The 17487-nt window shown below is 49.1% G+C and overlaps 7 protein-coding genes and 1 non-coding gene across 8 annotated transcripts; 4 read left to right on the top strand and 4 right to left on the bottom strand.

Annotated features, from left to right (window-relative positions):
* Window positions 1-652: 652 nt before the first annotated feature.
* EURHEDRAFT_455296 (sodium:solute symporter family protein) lies at window positions 653-2826 on the top strand (the record flags this gene model as incomplete). The annotated part of the gene is made up of 4 exons (XM_040784259.1): window positions 653-937; window positions 991-1252; window positions 1302-1576; window positions 1627-2826. The coding sequence occupies 4 exons, from the start codon at window positions 653-655 to the stop codon at window positions 2824-2826; spliced, it is 2022 nt and encodes a 673-aa protein (XP_040639390.1).
* Window positions 2827-3054: 228 nt separating this feature from the next.
* EURHEDRAFT_515094 (transcription factor domain-containing protein) lies at window positions 3055-5570 on the bottom strand (the record flags this gene model as incomplete). Its single annotated transcript, XM_040786337.1, has 7 exons — window positions 3055-3754; window positions 3809-4077; window positions 4126-4176; window positions 4225-4263; window positions 4314-4851; window positions 4898-5419; window positions 5488-5570. 7 exons carry the CDS (start codon window positions 5568-5570, stop codon window positions 3055-3057), a joined length of 2202 nt encoding a protein of 733 aa, XP_040639389.1.
* A 404-nt stretch (window positions 5571-5974) lies between these two features.
* EURHEDRAFT_536714 (cupin domain-containing protein) lies at window positions 5975-6847 on the bottom strand (the record flags this gene model as incomplete). The annotated part of the gene is made up of 2 exons (XM_040787338.1): window positions 6154-6847; window positions 5975-6109 (listed from the first exon to the last, which is right to left on the bottom strand). Exons 1-2 carry the CDS (start codon window positions 6613-6615, stop codon window positions 5975-5977), a joined length of 597 nt encoding a protein of 198 aa, XP_040639388.1. The 5' UTR covers window positions 6616-6847.
* Window positions 6848-6927: 80 nt separating this feature from the next.
* EURHEDRAFT_411975 (FAD dependent oxidoreductase) lies at window positions 6928-9005 on the bottom strand. Its single transcript, XM_040781788.1, has 2 exons — window positions 8647-9005; window positions 6928-8597 (listed from the first exon to the last, which is right to left on the bottom strand). The coding sequence occupies exons 1-2, from the start codon at window positions 8828-8830 to the stop codon at window positions 7315-7317; spliced, it is 1467 nt and encodes a 488-aa protein (XP_040639387.1). The 5' UTR covers window positions 8831-9005; the 3' UTR covers window positions 6928-7314.
* A 346-nt stretch (window positions 9006-9351) lies between these two features.
* On the top strand, window positions 9352-10935 carry EURHEDRAFT_536710 (allantoate permease; the record flags this gene model as incomplete). The annotated part of the gene is made up of 3 exons (XM_040787337.1): window positions 9352-9704; window positions 9757-9851; window positions 9914-10935. Exons 1-3 carry the CDS (start codon window positions 9499-9501, stop codon window positions 10933-10935), a joined length of 1323 nt encoding a protein of 440 aa, XP_040639386.1. The 5' UTR covers window positions 9352-9498.
* A 232-nt stretch (window positions 10936-11167) lies between these two features.
* Window positions 11168-12927, bottom strand: gprC. The gene is made up of 2 exons (XM_040785786.1): window positions 12193-12927; window positions 11168-12138 (listed from the first exon to the last, which is right to left on the bottom strand). The coding sequence occupies exons 1-2, from the start codon at window positions 12799-12801 to the stop codon at window positions 11401-11403; spliced, it is 1347 nt and encodes a 448-aa protein (XP_040639385.1). The 5' UTR covers window positions 12802-12927; the 3' UTR covers window positions 11168-11400.
* A 1205-nt stretch (window positions 12928-14132) lies between these two features.
* EURHEDRAFT_50359 (uncharacterized protein) lies at window positions 14133-15055 on the top strand. Its single transcript, XM_040785797.1, has 2 exons — window positions 14133-14737; window positions 14812-15055. The coding sequence occupies exon 1, from the start codon at window positions 14242-14244 to the stop codon at window positions 14707-14709; it is 468 nt and encodes a 155-aa protein (XP_040639384.1). The 5' UTR covers window positions 14133-14241; the 3' UTR covers window positions 14710-14737; window positions 14812-15055.
* A 392-nt stretch (window positions 15056-15447) lies between these two features.
* On the top strand, window positions 15448-15536 carry EURHEDRAFT_t73. Its single transcript has one exon. It is a non-coding gene; the product is annotated as a tRNA-Val (tRNA).
* Window positions 15537-17487: the final 1951 nt, after the last annotated feature.

The following is a 17487-nucleotide window of genomic DNA, read 5'->3' as shown; positions in this document are numbered from 1 at the left end:
GTTTAGAAGCGCTTAACTCCATACTCACGGTGCCTTGGTGTGGCGACTTGATACACGCAAGTCTAGATCATGGGGCACGTGTCGGAGAAAAAGCACTGACAGGGATAATCTGTTGCAATCAGTGTCGCGACGAATGAGAGGACTTGGCGAGATGCCACTCACATTACTATTCTTTTGCGCCATTCAAAGGTTATAATGCTTCGGCACGATCCAGCTTGGCTGCGCCGGCCCCTTTTTTCTTTTTTTTTCGGTTTTTATGGCCGTCTTCGTTGAACAAAGCACCGCTAGTACTTCCCATGCCCCATTTACTGCAGTGTGGTGACGGGGGGGCTACACCAGTACAGTACGTCAGTTAGAAATGAACGCTGTCCAATTGTGCAATAAACAATTTGTCACAACAGCAGCAACTGGTAAATGCCATGCATCGCATATAACCGCTCGAAAATGCTTCGAATATACGCTTTTAGTGGGCAGGAATGCTTATCTCATTGCAATCAGGCCCTATTTGCACGCCATCGCCCTGAACGAAACTGCCTGTCATAACGCCATTCCCCCACCGCCATGCGCGAGCAGCTGCCAAAATCAATAAAGTACCTGTGATCGCATCTCTCATCAAAATGCTGTCGGGGAATTTTACGCAAATATCGTTAACATGGGTGCGGTCGACTACGGCAACATCACGCTCATACCGCAGGGCACGGCGTATGGCCTACTCATCGGCCTCGCCGTGCTCTTCTGCGCTGTCATCTTGATCGCGGTCAAATTGCAAAAGGTCTACCTTGAGGAGGATTCGGGCAAATCGGAAATGTTCATGGTTGCCAATCGTACAGTGGGAACTGGTTTAACGGCGTCGGCGGTGTTTTCGTCGTGGATGTGGATTAACGAAACCGTAAATTCGGCTCTTAATTGCTATCGGTTTGGCCTTTCTGCCCCAATGGTATTTCCTTTCTCCGAGACTCATGAGTATAGCATATGCTGATGATTGCATAGTGGTATGGATCAGCTCTCTGCTTCCAAATCGCTTTGATGGCCGTAATGGGCGTTCTGTCCAAGATCCGCGTACCCTACGCACACACTTCGCTCGAAATTGTACGCATGCGGTACGGTCATATAGGTCATATTGCTTTTATATGTTTGAACCTGATTCAGAACATTTTTGGATGTTCCAGCATGATCCTGACCGGCTCGCAATTGATCCATGGCATTTCGGGAATGCACTTTGCGGCGGCAACTATTCTCGTGCCGTTGGGAGGTTAGCGTCATTTACCATACCAGAAAGGACTGAGCGGAAGCTAATTGAGTAGTGGTGCTATATACGGCCGTTGGAGGTCTGAAAGCCACCTTCCTGACAGACTTTTTCCACACGGCTATCGCACTTGTCCTGATCCTCTGGTTCACCTTCGGTGTCCTCGTTCATGAACAGATTGGCGGACTGTACGGACTCTACGACAAAGTTATGGCTCTTGAAGATCGTGTGAGCGGCAATTATGCTGGCTCGCTTCTGACGATAAAATCTAAGGGTGGCATCATGTTCGGTCTTGATCTGGCATTCGGAAATCTTGCTCTTGTCGTCATGGTATGCCACTTTTTCTTAATTTCATACTAACTAGTTGCTAATCCTCGCAGGACACCGCATTCTGGCAAAAATCCTTTGCAACTGAAGTCAAGGCTACAGTCCCCGGATACAACTTGGCAGCACTGTGCATCTTCGGCGTCCCCTGGGCCTTGGGCACTGTTATCGGCCTATCTTGCCGTGTCATTCATACTCTCCCCGTCTTCCCGACCTATCCCAATCCGTTTACGCAAGACCAAGTACTCACTGGCTTCGTGATGCCCTACACCATCAAAGCTCTACTGGGCAGTGGTGGTGTGGTGGGTTTTTTCTTGCTGATGTTCATGGCCTTGACCAGTACTGTTTCCTCGTCGATGATTGCGGTCAGCAGTATTCTCTCCTTCGACGTGTACAAGACATACATTAATCCAAAGGCCAACGATAAGCGAGTGGTTAGCATTAGCCATCTGGCCGTGTGCTTCCACGGCGTCTTTATCGCCGGCTTCTCCCTCGCGCTTAACTACGGCGGTGCCAACATGAACTGGATTAATTACTTTGTCCCAATGTTGACATGTCCTGGCATTATGCCCCTCATCTTCACGCTGACTTGGTCTCGCCAGACACGGCTTGCCGCAGTGGTTGCTCCACTTCTAGGTATGGGTTCGGGGATAGCAGTCTGGCTAGGAGCGACGTACTCGATGTACGGAGTTCTCAACATGGATACCACGCAAGAACAAGCTCCGGCTATCTACGGTGCTATAACCGCGCTGTTCTCTCCAGCACTCTACTCCGTCCTCATCTCATTCTACAAGCCTTACGTCTTTGACTGGCGCAATTTCCTCCGCATCGAACTCGCCGACGAGCAACCCATTTCTCCTCCATCCTCGTCCCCCAACGAAACCGAATCAGAGCAGGAGACCTCTGAAAGTGACAAGAAGCAACCTACGGCATCAACAACACCCACCACAGACCTCGACAACGTCTCATCCCCCTTCGACGCCGAAACCCTCCGCCACTTGCATCGCTGGTACCGCATCGCATGGATCACGTTTATCAGCATCCTGCTGCTAACATGGGTGCTATGGCCGCTGCCGCTGTACCGCAACTGGATCTTCAACAAGCCGTTCTTTGCGGGGTGGGTAACTGTTGCGATTATCTGGCAGTTTGTTGCATTCGCGGGGGTTGTGGTTTTCCCCTTGTATGATGGGCGGCATGCTATTACGAAGGGATTTCGGGGTTTGAGGGGGAGTATTCAGTCTGCTTTAAGGAAATAAAATGCTTCTAGGGGTTGTGTATAGATTAATGTTTTTATTAGAGCGTGTCATCTTCGAAAATGATATGGAATAGATGATCTGCACATATTCTGCACTTTACAGATCATAATTCCACAAAATCATCTAAAAATGTCTATCTATAATATACAGTGGAGGTTTTCATTTATTCACTCCCAAAAAAATAAGCGCCAACGCCCAGATGCATATAACACAACACGATGGTATCAATCAACTCTCACCAAACCCCCTCTCCACCGCCCCCAGAATCTCATCCCTCATACCCTGCATCGCCTCAAACGCAATCGAATAATTTCCCAAGCACCTCACGACAAGCCTCAGGTTCTGCTGCAACTCGTTCATGAATCCGTTCAATGGCGGACTTCCGCCACTTGCACTTGTGCTTGTGCTTGAACCATCAATTGCACCGCTACCACCACCGCTGCTATTATATTTGTTGAAAGCTCTCGCCTTGAAACATAGCATCAACAACGCATACCCGGACTGCATGGCACAGCACGCAAATGTCGGCATTGTGCGCGGTATCTCGACACGCGAGTTCCATGATAGATACGGTGGTATCGTCCATGGAATCTCATTGGTTGGGTTCGGGTAGGGTAGGTTATCTAGTAATGAGACGATGCTTAGTGCAGCGTGCAGGCAGACCTTTGAAGAGGCGTGCGAGGAAAAGGGGAATTTGATCGATGGTATGGAAGAGACTGAGCTCGAGCTTGAGGTTGAGTTCTCAGGGGATGGGATTGAGGAGATGGATGGGATAGTCATGCGGCAGCAGGATGGTGTTATTGATGCTGGTGCTAGTGCTGACGCTGACGCTGGGCCTGATCCTCGGAGCGGTTCGAGATCGCAGTGGCGGCGGCGGAAGATGGGGATGTCTTTGAAGGCGTTGAAGCGGTGGGTTTTTATCCGTGCACTTTTGCCTATCTGTCAGCCTTTTTCTTTCATATTCATTGGACGAGAAAAGTACCTCTGCAGCTTGATCTCTGCTATATACCCCATAGCTTTTGACGCTGCTACCTCGGGCGAATCCAACCCCACGACCGGTGTCTGCGGCATCGACGATGACGACGAAGCTTTGCAAAGAAGAAGTATTGAGGTAATCTGGCTGTCGAGTTCTTGCATTCGTTGCGAGATCCAGGATGTGTTGTAGGAGTTTTTTGCTGCTTGGTCAAGGTCGTGTACGAAGGTTGTTGCTTCGAGGATTGTTTGCTGGGCTTCGATTAGGGATTTCCAGCCCTATGCTATTAGATATTGTACGTTGAAGGTGGGATATGGACGACTTACCTCTGGATATGGTGTCACGAAGCGCGGGTCGTGTACGTTGAAAACGGGTGGCTATGTATGTTAGTTCATGTCCAATCTTTTGATATGAGATAGACATACTACACTGCTGACAATAGCCCCTTGACATACAGCCATATACTAAATTATTGTCAGTAGCTTTGACACCACAGCACCACAAGGAAACATACTGTCATCCACCAAGCCCTGCGCTTCGCCTCCGCAAACTCATCCTCCTCAACTGTCTCGTGCAACGAAATACTCATCGCAGTCGTCAATGCCTGTCCAGCCCGGTTCCGCATCTTATTGATATTTCCCCGCTGCGCATACTCATACACGCTCAGCAGAAGTAATGCCAATACACTCTCCAAACACACTGGTACGAACGGATGAAATGGATCGCGGTCGAGTTGCGGTACACCCTCTGACAGAGCACTTGACGGGTCGCTGGATGAAGCCACGAGCTCTGAGTCGACCTCTACAGCTTCGAGAGCGGCCTGTGCAAATGAATGTGCTGTGTCTCGTCTGAGTTTTACGTACTCAGGACGCGAGGGGTCTTTCTCGTCGGGATGCGGTATGAGAACTAGTAGGGCTGCGATGGCGAGGCTCAGTGGACTGGATGGGTGGAACGTCGATTTCTCGCGCAGTGGACGGTTATACACGGGAAGACGTTCAGGTGGTGGAAGCATGGGATAGTATGGGTGGATGAAGATGTAGTACGCGTCGAGACTAAATCGTCAGCATTACCATCAGACTAGCGGGTATCCCGACATACATATCCCCATAACTCCCATATACCTGTACCAGATCCGCCATCGGAAAATGCACATTTGCATCAGGTAGATCAGTACCACCCTGCTCCCCAGCGAATATCGAATCGAATATCGACTCAATCTCCGCGATGGGCATCTCAACATTTCTCAATCCCGCCCCAGGCTCACTCAAATCCATGAGCTGATGGAACCAATCTGCATCATCAGACCCAATCCCAGAACTGAAGCCAGATCCAGACAGAGACGTCGTCTGCTCAACATTCGCCTCAAATGACGACGACTGCTGACTTCTTCTCTCTTCCGTATCCGTCGTATGTGTATCCGACCTGTCATTCTCCTGTACGGTTGGATCGGCGCCTGGCACTGTCGCTACTACCGGAATCGACACAGGTTCCCTTCTTCGCTTGCGATTCTGGCAATTTCGCGGCCCGCCACGCCGACTGGGAACATAAAAGCAACTCGCATTCTTACCGACGCAGTTCGTGCATGGGTTCTGGCCGTCGCAACGTATTCTTAATGTGCGACTGTTATGGGTTAATTTGTCAACTTGCTTGGCTGGGCCGGCCCAGTATAGGGTTGATGAGGGGCGTACCAGGATAGACAAGCTACCTTGACAGGCGGTTTGCTGAACTTCCGGTGCGCAGGACGGGAATCTACAGTGGCCAAGGGTTCCATATTGGATTTATGACAATTGAAAGAAGAAGAAAACAATTGGAATAATTCTGGAAACAAAGAAGGTGGCGCGATGAAAATAGCAAATCCCGGGGGCAAATCCCGGTATCACCATCTACGGAGTATTGCATCATTCCGAATTGGGCAGTTCGCGACTGTACTATGTTAACTTCTGTAGCTCGGTTCTACTGTATATGTTCTTTGTGGAAGACTAGAGTCTTTCTCATTCTGTTTTTGGTCTGAGTTGGTGTTGCTTTTTCCTTTCTGGGCAGCCTGCATATCACATTGCAACGCCGCCCTCCGCAGCGCACAGCGAAATGGTAGTATAGGTGATAGATTTTAAGGGCAAAACCTATTCCCCTCTAGACGATAGATGCCATTTCAACCTCAAACAGTCCATCCTAGATCTACAATTTCCGACAGGACCTCCCCCACACAAACCATGCGTTCTTCTTCAGGTACTCCACATCCATATCTACAATCCGAATTGAATGCAGATCATCGCATTGCACATATTCTTCCTCGTTCATCAATGTCTTTGTCTGCGCTGTTGGGTAAATTCCGTCGGTTCTTCGTATTCGTACACTGCGAGAAACCGTCCGTTAGACACGAGGCTCCCATCTGCAATCCCCAAGGCCTGCAGATCCAACCCCTCAGGAGCAGCAACCCACGCATGGGGCACCCCATGCGCGATGGTAACCATGCATCCCGGTGGAATCACGTATATTTCACCCTTTATTTCCGCTACCGCGATGCCATTGAGGATGATGAGTTTCTCGACGACGTAGCGTAAACCCGGGCCGTCTGCACGGAGACTCATGTGTACATGACGCGGCATGCGACAGGTCGTGTCGAATTGGAAGAGGCCATTGGGCCCGGAAAAGGATATGCAGGAGCTCTCGTGGCCATGGCCCGGGCTAAGGACCTGGAGGGTGCCTGGTAAACCGAGTTCGGGCGAGCAGGCGGGCTTGGTCAGAGAACCTTCACCGTGGACAATGCGCGTGCCATTAGGAAGTGTGAAGCCGAATTCGAATGACATTGTAACCATGAATGTCTTTTACGCAAGACACTATATTGATTACAAGGAGGATAGGCGCACATATATACGGCATGCGAGCTGTCCTTTGCACCGACACATATTAGCCGACAGTCATTTCTACTTATAGCCACGGCTATATCTAGTGCAAAGGAGCCATGGATAAGGGATGCTTGTCTTTAATCTTCAGATTATTTCTTTCCATAGGAAAGGGCAATCACCCGGATGCGTGGTCATCTTCAAAAATAAGCCTCTGCATCATACTTTGTGGTCAGGGTTATAACGCATTTGCTATGTATAAATTGCTACTCTGTCTACAAGTGACAATCTGGAATATCGGTCGAATCATCAATCTCCTTATTGAGAAGCCATCCTCGATGGTCGAGTAGTACACATAAAAACAGTTGACAGACCATCTATATTCCCACCAGTGGTGCAAGCCTGCTCAGCAACATAAGTAGTATGGTATGACAAGCCCAAAGATATTGATGCACTTTTTGATCATGCATTCTGGCTGTTAGCCTGTAAACTGTCCATCCGGCTGCTATTGTCTAATCTCAATCTGGCTAGTCTAGAGCCTTTCCAACGGTGGCCGCAGCCTTCGAAGTGAACCATCCCCACGATTACATGTATCTCGCGGTTATATATATATATATAACCGAGCTCAGGGCATTCCTTGATGCGAGTTATATTACCACTCACAGAATAATGTTACAGCTTGGCACTAGCATTCAAGTTCTGCACCAAATTTACTCGTTGTAGTGCGTTGGGATCATCTAGTCCCTTCATAATAGCATTTGTTGGCTTCTCGCCACCCTGGAGACTTCGCCATCGCCACCGTTGTAACATCTCTTTCCCAACGGCACTCTTGGCACCACCTTCGATGCGATCAGCGACGAAGCTTCCTAGCACCGGAAGAAACTTGAATGCATGGCCGCTTCCTCCCGTGGCTATCATAACACCGGCCTTTCCTGGCACCGCGTCCACCACAAACTGGTTATCAAACGAGTCAGTGTACCAACACAGCCGGGTCCCCGTGACATGTAGCCCATTCTCTCGCAGCTCTGGGAGATAAGTATCCAGAAACGTGCGAATAACTTGCATTGATTTTTCAGGGAGGCCCGTGGTAGTTTCCGGTGCAGTCCATCGGGTAATAGGCACGCTGCGGACTGCACCGTTAGACTGCACCTGCGGATTCGTATACTTTGTTCCGCGATATCCAAGCTTCATCACGCCCTTTTCGTCAATGGGGAAACCGTAGAGGTTCCCGTTTGCTCCCGCGCGGACTTTATATTGCCACACGGGGAAGTTCTCGGGTGAGAAGCGCTCTCGGAGTTGCGGGTTGTTCGATGGGATTTGGATTGTCGCGACTGATCCTGCTGTGGTTTCGCAGAGACCGTCGAGTTCGGGGAGGATGCTGGGAGACCAGCCGCCGCAGGCGATGATAGTCAAGACAGCTTTGTGGATTGCGCCGTTGGATGTGACTATTCCCTGGACGGTTCCATTGGGTTCATAGAAGCGCTCAAAGAGCCCTTTTTGTTTATCGAGGACAAACTTGACCCCGAGTTCTTGTGCTAGATGCAAGGCATATCGACATGCCTTGTCGGCATATACAAACCCACCCACAGCATCAAAGTAACTCTGGTATCCTTCCCCATCTTTCGACAAATGGAATGGATCTACTGCATGTCCACGTCCATCCGATTTGGCTCTTTCCACTTCCTTGGCGTCATGGAAAAGGTACTGTGTATGGCCCAGCCCGGCCTTGGTGAGATTCACGATTGAGCGATGCTCGAATGGATTGGGTCCTTCATCACCAATGTGGTAGTTCCCACAGTTCACGTAGATGCGATCGTTTGTGGTCAATCCCGGTGGTAGCTTTTGGCCTTGGGCCAGGGAGTCATTCCACTTGTTCCATTGCTGGATCGCATTGAGTGTTAGATTCTGGTACCAGGTTTCATCGCCGTATGCAGCGCGGATAATTTTATTGCAGTCTGTCGCTTGTCAATTATCCATCAAGACATCAAAGAGCATGCGACTTACCAGCTGATGCAGCATCGCACCCATTCTCAAAGTCATAAAGAGTCTCGTGGTACGGCTGCTTGTCGAAAACAGTCACATTGCTGAACCCTCGCTGCGCTAGATGAATTGCGCTGCTGAGACCGAAAACACCTGCTCCGACAATAACAATCGACGAGTCCTTTTGCGTCAGAGTATCGCTAGCCATGTTGTAGTTGCGTCTCGATTCTGTTCCTCTGATTCTTTATAACGAGGTTAAACCGCGATCGATACCCCGGCGGGCTCTATATTTTTATATCTTATCATCCAGCTAATATCAGAAGCAAATAAACGCTCGCCACATCTTTCCTCTGTTCTGAGTAGTTGAGATTTTCAAAAGTCCGAATGCATTGTGAGGGGTATCACATCACACCTTATCTGCATTCGGAACCAACCGCCACTCTTTCTGACGTGCGATAGACCGTGGATGAGATAGCTAGAACCGATGTTCAGCAACGGGGGGTTGGTAGCGCTTCTTTTCGTGGTTATCATGAAGGTCAGTGCAACTGAGGGTGATATTGGGTTGGAGGGTGCTGTGTACTCGTATGTATGTACAAAGTTGGGGGTATATAGGGAGGCATGCCACCTCTCGATGAATATAGATAGAATGTAGGAATATCATATTCGAAATGGCCAAAGCAGATACCAAACAACAACCGATCCTCGTGACAGAGGAACCCGGCGTCAATGCCGGTGATTCCATCACAATCGACCCATCAATCGAAAAATCCATTCTCCGGAAACTAGACTTCAAGTATGTGACTGCTTCATTTTCCAAGCATATCAGACAAATGAAAATCATTGACACGTTTCAGGCTACTACCGGTCGTCTCGTTCATGTATTTCTTCAACTCCCTTGACCGAAGCAATCTAGGAAACGCAAAAACAGACGGTCTAGATACAGACTTGCATCTTCGCGGAAACCAGTATAGCATCATTCTTGCGGTTTTCAATGTCACGTTTTGTCTTTTTGATCTTCCGTCAAACCTCCTGCTTAAGAGGTATAGTGGGAAGATCATGCTTCCGGGGATGATGTTGGGATGGTATGTTAAACATAAGCCTGAGCTCTTATAGATCCGTCCGGTAACAAAACAGGGGATCAATCACATTAATCCAATGCGCTGTCCATAACTTTGCCGGCCTCCTGATCTGTCGGCTCATGATGGGTTGTTTCGAAGCTGGATTCATGGGTGAGCCATCTAACCTGTATCTGCACACCCACAGATCAGCAACTAACATCAACAATCACAAGCGGGAACAATCTTCTACCTAACCCAATTCTATAAACGCAACGAGATCGCCTTCCGCCTCTCCATTTTCTACGGCACCGTAACCATCGCCGGTGCTTTCTCCGGCCTCATCTCCTTCGGCGTCTTCCAACTAAAATACAACCACCTGCACGGCTGGCAATACCTCTTCCTCATCGAAGGTGGGTGCACACTTCTCGTCGCCTCGTTTGCGATATGGCACCTCCCAAAAAGCGGCTCACATTGTCACTGGTTTAATGAACTCGAAGCACGGACTGCGCAGCTGAGATTGTTGCAGGATGGGTCTGTACGGACGGGGGATAAGTTGAATATCCGTGATGCGCTGTCTGCGCTGCTGGACTGGCGGATTTTGGTCTGGGCTGTGGCTTGTTTTTGTTATGGGATTGGGCAGTCGTCTGTTAGTAATTTTCTGCCGCAGATGGTTGCGTTGTTGGGGTTTTCGACTGTTAAGACGAATCTGTATACGGTTGCGCCTTATGCCGTGGGAACGGTTGTGCTGTGGTTGCTATGTTGGTCGTCTGACCGTTTCCGGGAACGGTCGTGTCATCTCGCCGGCTCGTTGATGATAACTTTCGTCGGGTACATTATTCTCATCGCCATTGACGCGGAAAAGCACCAAGCAGTGGCGTATTTTGGGTGCTTTTTGCTATGCTGCGGTGCGTTTGCGCCGACTGCGCTGTTTCACAGTTGGCATACGAATAACGTACCCGTTGAGAGTTCACGAGCAGCGATTGTGGGGTTGATGGCTGGGTCTGCGAATTGCGCTGGTATCCCCTCGAGTTTCGCATTCGATGATCGCACAGCACCGAAATACTTGCCCGCGTTGGTCGTTAACTGCATCTTCCTTGTGACCGGCGTGGTTGTGATTCTGGGTCTCGGGATGTGGTTTCGGTACGATAATCATCGGAGAAATAAACTGCAGGGGCTTCGACTTACAGCTGCGGACGTCCCGACGGAGAGCCTTGTGGAGGGATGGAAGGATCCTAGTTGGAGGTGGACTGTTTAGGGCCGGGCAGTTGTGTTTCAGGTTGTGTTTTGGGTAAGTTGGTTGCGCATCATATTATCAATTTAATTCACGGAGTTCGTTATTGCCAATAATTTATTCAATTCCGCCACAACCCTATTGATTCGAGGCGTTTTCTCTTGAGGAAACCTTTTTTTCCTTATCAAGGTAGTCCAGATAGTTATATATACAAGTTCAGAAGGGTATAGATATTGAGAGTCGTTGCATGAAAGGAAAACAAAGGTGGAAAGAGGGAGTAAGAAGTCACAGGAAAGGAAAATGAGAAGGGAATGGCAATGATGTCAATATCATGACCAAGGGAAGGACGGAGACATTAAGAAATATGTATTGTGAAATATACAGAGAAGGGGTATGAAGAGAACGTAACCGCGTCGGCGTAAAATCCAAAAATGACATACCAGTATCCCAGCCATAAAATGCAAGGCGGTGATAATGAATGAAGGCAGCTCATCTTCCCCACATCCGGGATGAAGGCTCGTGAAGTCCATCTTGATGTTGATGCTCCATGGAATCCTTGCTAGAATGGTCGCTAGTAGCGCCCGATGGGTATGCTGGTTCCGAGGTAACCTCGATCGTAGTCTGCTGGTACACCTTGCCAATGGGGGTCAATTCCATGCCTTGGGGCTGCACGATGTTGTCGGTCGACCCATCGCGGACAGTGTGATCTGGATCTTCGTGGTATATCCGAGTGCCCATTTGGCTGGCATCGAGGCGCTTGGGGTCGGCAGTAATGGTCGTCAAGTGGTTTTCCGTCTTGCGGCCCTTGCTGCTTGCGAACTTGCCGTAACTGCGGTCGTGGCTGGGTTCGGATTCGATGATCAGGTTGCGACGAGTCAGGGTGTACAGGAGGACATCAACAAAACCAGAGCTGGTGATCATAGCACCAGCAACACAGAAGTAGACCACGTTCGGTGTGGTACCTTGCGCCGTGGCCATACGTCCGGCGGCCAGTGGAAGAGACAGGACGATATACGCAATCGGGTAGATAACCATGTATCCGATAACGCGACGCAGGCGCTTCAGACTCTCCGTGTGGCTGCTTCCCAAGATAGCTGACTGGGCGATTCTTCGGCGGAGCTGGAACCACATAATGGCGTAGAGGACAACGGTACCGAATTCAGCAAGGAAAATCCAGGTATAATGTGTTGCTAGACGCATATTTTCGTATTTTTCACTGATCCAGCACTAAAATTCGGTTAGTCTCGAAGAACTGAAGGGGAAAAGAGCGCAAACACTCACCCAAGCACCCGACGGAATCAGAACATATCGGCCATGAACGGCCAATGGAACGATAACCAGAATAGCAATAAAGGCCCAAATACCGACGACTCCTGTCACGAAAACACGGTGACTCAATTTCCGGCCCATGGCCACGAGAAGAAAGGTGTGGATAGCGATGGCAAGCACGAAAAGACCACTTGCCGGGTCTCCAATTTGCAGCCAGAGACCCTGCAAAAAACATGCTGCCGTATCCGCTTCGATCTTGTCCTCTGCGATCCATTTTATACAAATCAAGAAGGCCAAGGACTGCTGAAGATCGGCCAAGACAAGGTTGTAGATAAGAACGATATACTGATTGTAGCCGATGTACCGAGCGTAATTGGAGCGCCAGAACAGCATTCGATAAGTGACGAACCCAATGAGGATGATGGACGCTAAGAAGGATAGAATGGCCATCACCGAGACGGCGATGAGGCCCTGATGATGACTGTAAGGAAGTGGGTCGATATCCATGACGGGCTCCCCTTCCTTAGTGAAGGCGCGGCGTCGTAGCATGTCACCGTGGGCGCTGAGGTCGTTGATGCCGCTGTCGCCAAGCGACATCAGCAATACCTTTGCAAGACTCATCGTGAACTATCTTGTACCGATAACACCTTAAACACTCTGATCATCCTCCGGCTGGACGAACTGGGGTCGACGGGAATTAAAGCGGGGAGGGGAAAGAGCGACTGGGAGAAGATAAGGGATTCTCCGGGATGTATAGATATGAAGCCGACGCCCAGACGATGATGGGATAGATCACTTTTCTTTTTCGACTTTTTTTTTGCCCAGGCCGGGGAAGTCACCGGATCTTATTCTGATCCAGCCTGCGATCCAAGCCTATCGAAGAACTGGAGAAAGCCTGTTCCTCAGGGGAATTGTCAGTGGCACTGACTCGAAAAGGTTCACACAAGAGGCAGTTATGTCCAGCTGCCAGGTAAAAAAGAGAAATTAGGAGGAAGACCCAAAAAGAGGAACGGAAAGAATGAAAAAAGTAAAAAAAAGTAAATTCAAGGCGGAATAATCCCAAAGGAGAGGGGACGCTTAACCCTAAGACTTTTGTCCCTGTCCCTATGCAGCGGCGTTGTCGGAGACGCACTACCGACAACCCATGGTGGGCGACGTGGAGATAGTCTGCAGTTGGTATAGATTGTCTTCTGCTATGCATTGGCTGCGGCGAATGATGCATTCGTGCGCAGACCACTCGTATCCACCGGATATTAACTCGAGTTGCCGTCCCAAAGGCTGTGAAATCTTCTTCTCCACACTGGGGCCACAGTGGATTATTGTCAAGAGTCCAAGACAGGGGCTCCGAGCCATGGTTCAGTGGCCACCGAAACTTATTCTTCCACGGAAACACAGCCGAAAGTGAGATGGGGAGATATGAGGGGAGAGGGGGAGCAGTGGGTAGCATGTTACTAGTGCGGAGGTGTATTCCGTATCAAAATCAAATACTATAGGAGACCCTGTCCATATGGACGCTGTATCTGCATGTAACTCCTCATATGTATCCTTATTCTGCTCTCTAACACTCCCTGAATAATACATCAACAGAGACTTGACCCTGACTGGAGCTGAAAAGAATAACTTCAGAGCACAGACATGATGCTGGATTGTCTCCGCTGCAAGAGATTGACAAGTCGAGTTTCATTTCTATATTGGCCACAGGGGAGGCAATCTTCCAGAAACGCCAGACCTGAATACAAGCTCAGCGCACCACCGAGACAGTCGTGAAGAACAGTGCGAGGCTTGCAGCTGCACGAAGTAGATCCCAGAGAGACTATGTGTGTCGATCGCAAACAAAGTCATTGATTATACAGTATGTATTTTTCTTTCATCATGAATTGCCCGTTTCAATCCCACCGGTATGGTGTGAGGGGTAATTAAAAAAAGAAAAAACGAACACACGGAGAGAGAGATAACGAGTCCAACCATACGGTAAACAGCCCATTCGAAGCCGCGCGCGGAAACACCAAGTGGAGGCCCAAGACCGAACAAGATTCTGTAGGTGTTTTTTCTGGCTTCTGTATGGCAGGGGGTGGGGAAATTCTGAATAATCACGCGTGGTCGAGGCAACCAAAGGGATTTAATTCCAGAAAGGCCCAATGGCCCACACAGTCGATCGAAGGAATAATAGAGCTGCCATTCAAATCGTTTTGGTGTGTGCTCTATTATGGGGGTATCCGAACTATCTCGCACATAACACATGGAGACTCCGTAAGGTCTTCGTACCTCCGTACCGAGGAAGTATTTGTTGCACCGTGTATTCCGGGATTTTCTAATATTATCCCGAACAGCTATGCTAGAGCAATCCCGGAATGCTTCCTCTGCCAATCGTCACTGTGGACAGTGAACCGAAGAAGGGGGAAGGGGGAAGGAATTAAACGGGAACAAGCTTTTTCCAGCTCGATTGTCGGCATATGGTATGACTTCTTGGCCGTGCATTTTCTTCTCCCGACCACGGTTCAGCAGCCGAGAAGGTTGAGTCGGATATGAGCCGACCAGATGGTTGTCAGATTCAAAGGTACCAGAGTTGACTACACCGGGTCTCTAATCGTGCATATACGGAGCACGTATTAATTGCAGCCAATACCCCAGGGTCGAGAGTATATTAACGGCAATTTTCGTGGAAGTCGTAGAATCCTATGGCTGTAACTCCGAGTACAGAGTACGGAGTATCTGTCAGAGTACTGCACTCTGCTGTTGCCATTACGCAACCCGATAAAAAAAGAAAAGGAAAAAACGCGTTTCCCCTAGGCTGGTAGACTGGGTCTGGTTGGACCGTACCATCGTCAACCCCCGGTCACGACTCAGGGGACAGCCACAGCGGCCAAATGAGGGACGGCATTGGTTGAAGATCTGCGCCATAACAGATACAAGGTTAGCTGGATAAACTCGGCTGTCAAAGCCAATGCAGAGCATCACAGGAACATCCGTTGCTCGTACCTTGTAGAGTAAGAGACTGATTCCGTAACAGGTAACACCCTTGCCCACAGAAACGTCGGTTTCTCCTTGCCGGAGTGCAACGGTTCTCGGAATGCAAGCGAACCCAGAGGGTGTGGGATCAACACTATCCAAGAGAGCCGACTGGACGCCGTCTAGACTCTAAAAGTCAGCGATTTAAGAGCGTGCACTAGTGGTGGTCATAGCAGGAGGTCCGAGGCCAAGGCATCTTCACGTGAATATACCGGGGTGTTTGTGATATAACATTTAGAGAAACGTTAACCCAATAACGGCCGGATGGTGTAGTTGGTTATCACGTATCGTTAACAGTTCAATAGCTGGTTCCGATAAGGTCCTGGGATCGAGCCCCAGTCTGGTCACTATTTTTCGCTCCTTTTTTTTTTTTCCCTTTTTTTGGTCTCCTACCATCAAATCACTCTCTTTTTCTTATCTCTATCTACTCTATACCATGCTCGATATCTGCTAATTTCCCCCCTACCTGGAATGTCTTCCGTGTCATACTGTCATCCATACAAACACCGCCGGATAATGTCCCGTTCTCCGGGCCCCATTATTGATCCCCCCTGGAACCACCAACCGAGTCCCGCTCGAAATTCTCCTTAAGCGAGTCGTGTCTGAAAGCATTGTTCAGGATGCGTGTATTCTGGCTTCTGTCAACAAGCAAACTGACTGACTGTTGAAGATCCTGATCCTACATTCCCATGATCTTCTCCGGTCCACTGCGGATTACGGAGTACATGTGTCCCCTCGAAAGCGCATCGTGTGCAATTGCCGTTCCTGCACCCGTGTAGTAATCCTGACAAATTCAACTCTATTGCTAACTAGCTGGCTAGGCGAACTCTGAAAAAAAGATACGCGATATGCGAATAAAGCATATGTATTACGTTAACCATTGCCAGTTTGGATTGAGTGCATCCCAAGATCGCTGGTTCGTCTTGCCATTGTCAATCGGATGCATTCCTTCGACAAGTACACCATCGTCATCGCCATTGTCACCATTGTCTAATCTCCTCGTTATACTTCATTAGCCAGATTAGTAGATCAGTTCCGGGTTAGTTCGGCAGCTCTGTCGGCAATCAATTGGCTGTCGATTATCGGTAGGCCCCGGGGGTTTCTCAAACTTTTGACTTCAGGACGTCATAAGCCACACACTGGATAAGCATTGTTTGATTGCCTCGCGATGAACTGTATCATTGGCATTGCTTGTTCTGAGATTAAACAGCGCAATCCATAATGCCGGGTCTATTTTCTTGGAAATTCTTGGTATTACTCTACTGAGTATACAATCCGACTAGGAACCGTCACTCCGGTTTTTTGGAGAACGGTTGCAAGCTCGTACGGACGTATACGATTCATGGGGAACTGCATACTCCGGAGTAATCCGTATGGAGCATGCATACAATAGCCCCTGAAACTGAGGCATTTCCCTGGGCTTCGGTGATGATTGCTGCGAACGTCTTGCCAGCGTGGCCCGTGCCTAGTAAGCTATGTTATACCAAGAAACCAAGATTCCATTGACCACGAGAAACACGTTGAATGCTACTGCATGTGTCCAGAATGCTCGTTCCCCTACAGGGCTCGTGATGATCCACGACAAGGATTGAATCCTTTCTGCGGAGGCCTCGTGTTCGGCAAGGTTGCTTTTTCGTTTGTCTTGTCTCTGCACGTTCCGTCTGGGCTACAGGGCTGCTAGTCGTGGAGATGAAGAAAAAGAAAAAGCTCCCGTGATAACGCATTCTGGACATAGCTTGAATAAAGTCAAATCTTCTCTCCATCTTGACTCTTGACGTTGATAGGCCATTGTTTGCAAAAACTCAGGAATACACCGGCAGACCTTCGGAAGCGATAACCGATAAATGAGATCAATCTCACAGCTCCCTACTACGTATGGAATACGGAATTCTCTAGACGCAGAGATTTACGTTTGCTTGTTCGCAAGCTCCAACAAATCCTCTTTCTGAGTTCAAACGTCCAATTGCCGTCTGGATATAGATCCTGGTCACTGTCTCAGGAGATCTCGGGATCTGGGTCAGATCATCATCTGGTTCGGTGCTTGCCGCCAACATGCAGATGTGGCTTTTTCTTTTCGTATCTTGATCTACTTCGGGTTTAAAGTCAATTTACAAATCATACTTTGGTATACATAGCACTTGTCTATGGTGCGTACTTGTTGCGTGCCTGACCGTTCCACGGAAACCCTCGACCTGTTCCCGTGCATGAAAATTTTATCGGTACTTTCCATACCCACGCTACTAAAGTATGAACCACTGACCGAAAAGCACGGGTGAACTTTAATCTGAAACGCGGTGA

The sequence above is a fragment of the Aspergillus ruber genome, assembly GCF_000600275.1.
Source record: "Aspergillus ruber CBS 135680 unplaced genomic scaffold scaffold00011, whole genome shotgun sequence".
NCBI lineage: Eukaryota > Fungi > Ascomycota > Eurotiomycetes > Eurotiales > Aspergillaceae > Aspergillus > Aspergillus ruber.
Note: the sequence above shows the minus strand (reverse complement) of the source record. Positions and strands in the feature narration are given on the sequence as shown.